The following is a 6,000-nucleotide window of genomic DNA, read 5'->3' as shown; positions in this document are numbered from 1 at the left end:
TGTCCAAATAGCATAACCTAATTGCATCCAAAACCATTTTCAAATCCATCTTTAAGCTAGTCAGAAAAACAGGTTATTATTTTTAAAAATCACTTAACACTGAACAGATAGGACCTCTGAAAAGGCAGCTCGACTATACCATGTGACCATCATGGCCAATACAACATTTTTTTCCCATACTTCCTAAAAACCTTCCGTGTATACTGATCATGCTACTTTAGCACTTGCTCTCATGCCGACCAAATAAACACCCACACCTCTTACAGAGTACATGGTGAGAGAATAAAATTGACTGGATATGGCATCACACTCATTTTAAAGCAAAAAAAAAAAAAAAAAAAAATTATAATAATAATAAAAGAAAGTCCAAGACGAGAAACTGTAACTGAGAGAGAGAGAGAGAGAGAGATCTGAGGTACACATGGTAATGAACATAATGGAAAAAATCCAATGGCCTGGTGATCTGCCGGGGATTTCAGAGCTGGCCAGCAGTAAGAAATACAACCAATTAAAAAAAAAAAACAAAACAAAAGAAACCACGAGAACTGTTTTTTTTTTTTTTTTAAAGGATAGGCACCTGTCAAAATACACTGGCTACTGTAATGGCTACAGTCAGTAAGGCACTTTTTTCCCCAAAGTAGGCTGCGGGCAAAGGGATAAATGCGGCAGCTCCAGCATGCGTGTGTATGTTTGCCGATGGCTTCTGGAAACCCAAGCCAAGAATCGGGTCTGACAGCCCAGCCAAGTCTAAAAGCAGAGACACACGGATACAGAGCGGTGGTTCTGGCTGAAGTGACGGTTCTGGGTCATTTAGAATCCAGAATCATGAAAAGCCAAGTGGGATGAGGAAGCCACACACGTCCTCTCGAATCTCCCGGCCCTATTTTGTACAAACGGGTGACAGGAACTGCCCCGAGCCCACTGCGCTCCGCAGCCACGGAGAGTCTGCGGGCTGAAGGGGGCTTTGCCGTCTCGGCACTCATTTCCCTTTTAAAGCTATTCTCAGGGTCGGACTGTCTCAAAGATAAACAAAGAGGAATCCTTTTGGCTTAGAAGCCAGCTGGCTTACTCAGATCTCCCCCCCATTCTTACTTCCATTTCCACTCTACCAATATTCTCTTCTTGAGCTAGAAAATTATTTACATGAGATAAGGTGCGAGTCTATTTCTTCTCCCAGCCCCGCCCGCTGTGGCCCGTGGAGGGAAAATGCCCCTGCGCTCTTTGAGAAAGTCATCCAATCCTGCTACCGTCCTAACCCGGCAGGCCCAGGGCTCCCAGGGCAGCGTGGACATGGCCTTGGGGCCGGGCCGCAGCCCCTTCGGAAGGGAAGCCCCCGATGCCCGCAGCCGGGGTGGCGTGCCCTCGGAGCCACGCGTGCCCGACTCGGGCCCGACTCGGAGGCCGAACGGGGCCTCGGCTACAGCACGCAGACCAACAGGGACCTGGCTGGGGGACGCAGCGGGCTGCTCAGCGGGGTGGGGCAGTTCCAGAGGACAGCCTCCCCGGACAGCAGCCCCTTCTCTCAGCCTGGGGCGGGGGGGGCATTCTGCTGAGGCATCGGTCCCCTGCCCCGGCCCGCAGGCTTCTCGGCTGTGATGAACCCGCATGGAACTGAATTATGCTTAGCATATATTTTTGGCATACAAGGATTTCCCCCCGTAGGATTTGGCCAAAATAGGGGAAGGAACAAAATTTGGCAGGTTAGGGGAACGACTTAGCTCCCACTGATGGAGAAAAACATACAAACAAACAAACAACCAAAAAAAACCAACCAAAAAAAACCATATTATAGAGGAGGAAGTAAAGAAGAGAGAGAAAGACAACAAGGTAGAAAAAGACCAGAATAGGTTTGGAACCCTCGTAGTGGGGGGGAAAGAGAAAAAAATGCACGGGAGAAGTGAACTCCTCTGGGACAGAAACTCCAACCGAGGAAACCAAGATCCAAGGAGCGGGTAACAAGCCAGTTCAGCAAAGCCGGGGTCCCTTTTTCTGTGTTAAGGAGAGAGCAGGCAGAAAAGCTAAACTACCCAGCACCCTCCTCATCAGCAATCCTACACCTCCCATCACACTAGGCCCTGAGGAAGGGAAGACAAAGCCAGAAGGCCCCAGTGGCCCCCTGGGGGCTCCAGGGCTGGGAAGAAGAAAAAGCCAGAAGGCCCCAGTGGCCCCCCGGGGGCTCCAGGGAAAGTGGAAAGTGAAGGACTCTGGGGGAGTCTGTTGGCCTGTTTCCTTCCTCCTTTGTCAGGTTCTCTCATTTGCTGCTTCCCTTTGAGCTCAGCAGCTGGTCACTGTTCAAGGGATCTGTACCTGGCTTTCTCTTTAGGTTCCAAGACTCCCAAGAACTCTAGGGCCCATGCATTCCTCCATCCTGTGGAACCCCCTCAGGGCCCGGAAGAGGGGCCTGTGCAAAGTGTGCTCCCGATAAAACACAGGCTGCTCAGCCTTCCTCTCCAAAACCTCAGAATCCAGCACCCACTGGCCCACCAGAAATCCCTAGAATGCCAGGGTCACGTAACTCACCAAGTCCTGAACCCTTCTAACACGCTTCAGGGGAGACCGACTCATCCGGGACTGCATCTCTGCAGAGCGGCAGCCTCCCTACCTCCCTTCGACCACCAATCCGATACTCACCTGACCCCTTTTTCCAACCACGCCAATTCAACGCACGATCTAAAACCTGAAAACCATTTAGCGCCACTTAGCAAGGACCTGGCTGCGCTCGCCTGCCGCAGGCCAGACGGGTGGGAGCAGTTGCCGTGGCAACCCTACCTGCCGCAGGTTCAGACCTAGGAAACCCTCCGAGATCATCCTGAACGGGGGCTGCCCGTACCCGGGAAGGGGCCAGAGAGAGGGGAAACGCTCCAGATGAAAGGACCCAAAGCAGATGAGAGCCCTGCTTTAGAAAGGCCTGCAAGATGAGACTCTCCAGATAGCCTGCTGGAATTCTCTAGTCTGTGTCCTGATCGCTGGTACCCAAGTGGTACCTAGTCCACTGCATCAACCTCTGTGCTGAGTGTCGGCCTTGAGGGGGAGGGGAAATCCCTTGGTTCAATTGCATTTTTTCCATCATGATGAGGATACCAGAGTCAGAATGGAAGCCTGATGACCTTCACCACGGAAGAGGTCCCTGGGGGTGAGACCCTGGGGCCAAATCCTCCACCTTCCACCAGGGAGGGGCTGCAGCCTCCTCCCCGCCGTCTGCCTTCCCTGACTAATGGGCTCCCAAGCAGAAACTGTACGGTTGTGAGGTATTATGAGAACAAAAATGTGAACCATTTTCTTTTGTAGCTATTGATTTTGTCCAGTAAACCTGAGGTAAAGAATACTCTGTCTTTGAAGGATGTGACCAGAGAGGAAAAAAAAAAAAAAAAAACAAAAAAAAAAACAAAACCCATGAATACGCTACCAGAAGAAAACAAACTATGTATGGAAGGGCTTTTCCAGTACGAAGAACTCCTATCTCAACCATCTACTTCAGGACTTGGAAATTTAAGCGGTAAAATAATATATTATAAAATTGTTTATAAAATAGCAGCACACTCGGTGAAACATTACAGCTAGGTACTGTTAACGTGGATAACAATGAATGATCTTAGCTTCTTAGCAGCGCAAAAAAAAAAAATAATAAAAAACTGAACATAATAAAATGAAAAATAAGAGACCCTTAGATTTTTCTCCATCTTAAACCCTTATACTACGAAACAAGGCAGAATCTGTGTATAAAACAATTCTTCAAAGTAGCCCTGTTCTGATCTTTTTTTTATTTTTACTTAAAAAGGCAAATATTTTAATAGCTTCATTACCTGTCAATTATAATTGTGCAAAAAAAAAAAAAGTTGGTGCTTCAACCTCTCTGCTAACTGAATGCCTCTAAGACGTGGAGAGGAAAAAAAATTCAAGTACGCTGAATGCAACCTTGCAATGAAATCAACGAAAAAACGGAAACGGGAACAAAATGCCACACTGATGACCCGCTGTCTGTCTTTGCACCAGCAATAACGTTTTTTTCCATGTCCAAAGGAAATATAGGAGTATAGAGGTGGGAATTAAGATCCTTCTGTGCCATCAAAATGGTAACAGAGCTTTGTTTTTAGGAATGTTGTGATGGGGATTTTCAGCGGAAGAGGGTGTGTCTTGAGTTCCGGTGGGGATGCCAGAGTGTCAGATACAGGACAGCAACCCAACTGGGGGCAGGAGGCGAGGGGGCACAGGAGGAGAAGGGAGGCATCTACTCTGCATGATTTGCATAAACCATCCCATCTATCCCTCGGGAACAATTTTTCAAAGTGCTTTTCGAATGGAATGGTTTATACCAAAACGCTCACCTGTGGACCAGACATGCCAATCAGCACCAAAGAATTCGTCTGTTTCCTAATGAGGGATGCCAAGGTCACATTACTCTCTTGAACACATCAGGAGAAAAGTTTCCATTCCAGATCCCACCCTGGGGCTCCGTCTGCCTCCGTTTCACAGGAGTTTTGGGGATGGCCCGTGGCTAGACTGCCCCTTTTAGATAAAAATTGGGTGGTGTCTGCAACGAACCACGTTTGGAAGAAGAAGCAAGATGTCGAAAAACGTGAAACCCCAGGATCCAATCACCTGTGTCCAACGGGCAAAAAAACATCATCTCTTTTAGGTAGCAGCTACTGTAGACAGCAAGAGTTGTCACTAGAGACCCAGCAACGCTCCTGACTCAGTAACAAAACAGGTGGTCAGGAGCAAGGACGCTTCTCCATCCAAAATGGTTCGGTCGCACCGAGATTATTTTGTAACTCCCTCCCCATCCTGTCCCTCCTTATTTCTAATTCCTTCTCGAGTTCATTGCTTTGCAATCTAATCCTGCCATAAACGGCATCCGCAATTCCTCGAAATTATCCTACCAGGGGTATATACGTGCTAGTTCATAACATGAAAAAAAAAGTCTCTAATTTGTTCCCATAGTGCAGGCATACATTTTCGCTAGCTACTCTGCAGGTTTTCCTGTAAGCATTTTACTATGACTTTTAACATCATCAAACAATAACTGTTCGCATATATACGGGATTCCCTTCTGTTGTACTTCAAATAGGCACCAAATGCTTTTAATGATTCCGTTTTTATAGGACCTTTATCTCTCACTTCTAAAAGATCTTTCAATATGATCTAGGTGGGGGCAGATTTTTTTTTTTTTTTTTTTTTAAGTTTCATCCTAAAACATAAGAGAACAAAACACAACCAGAGAGAAGGAGAGAGCAGAGTGGACGCTTCTCTCCCATCCGGCCTGCCCGACATCCTCACAGGTCAATATCCCGCACATCTGTAGGGGTGCTGGCTTGGTCCAGCTCGTCCTCCGACTTGGCTCCGTCGCCCTGGTCCTGACGGTACTGCTGTAGGCTGTTCAGCAGTACCACCTCAATCTGCTCCTGGCAGGCTTTGAGGCAATCCTAGAAGAAGAACGGTCCAGACCAGAGCTGTTAGCAAGGGCAACAGTACGCAGAGCAGCTGACCAAGAGAACACACACGGTCCCAGCCCCGCCCAAGTCTGCGCTCGTTTTCCAGGAGAAAGAAAGTGGAAAGGTGCAGGAGATGCCTTCTTCCGGTGCCGGAACCTCACCACTCCAAGTGGGGTCCACGGACGGGAAGCATCAGTACCATCCGGGAGCTTGTGAGAAATGCAGAACCTGGGGCTTCCCTGGCGGTCCAGTGGTTAAGCATCCACCTTCCAAGGCAGGGGACGCGGGTTTGAGCCCCGGTCGGGGAACTAAGATCCCACGGGCCGCGGGGCAGCTAAGCCCGCGGTGCCGCAACTACTGAGCCCGCGCGCTCTGGAGCCCACACGCCAAAACCAGAGACGAGCCTGCGTGCCGCGACTAAGACCCGGTGCAGCCTAATTAATTAATTAAAAAAAGAAATGCAGAACCTCATCCCTCTCCAGACCAGTCAAATCAGAATCTGCATTTTAGCAGAAGCCCAGGTGAACTGTAGGCACAGGACCTGGGCAGCACTGGCCAAGATGAGGAG

General features: G+C 48.8%; 1 protein-coding gene across 1 annotated transcript in view; it reads right to left on the bottom strand.

Moving 5' to 3' along the window:
* Positions 1-395: 395 nt before the first annotated feature.
* The window catches only part of CCND2 (cyclin D2), a 28,299-nt gene continuing 22,694 nt past the window's right edge, over positions 396-6,000 (bottom strand). Inside the window, exon 5 of the mRNA XM_007117040.4 lies at positions 396-5,423. Within this exon, the coding sequence (XP_007117102.1) occupies positions 5,274-5,423 (150 nt within the window). The 3' untranslated portion in view covers positions 396-5,273. The remainder of the gene's footprint in view (positions 5,424-6,000) is intronic.

Source organism: Physeter macrocephalus, chromosome 6, assembly GCF_002837175.3.
Source record: "Physeter macrocephalus isolate SW-GA chromosome 6, ASM283717v5, whole genome shotgun sequence".
In the NCBI taxonomy this organism is placed as follows: Eukaryota; Metazoa; Chordata; class Mammalia; order Artiodactyla; family Physeteridae; genus Physeter; species Physeter macrocephalus.
Note: the sequence above shows the minus strand (reverse complement) of the source record. Positions and strands in the feature narration are given on the sequence as shown.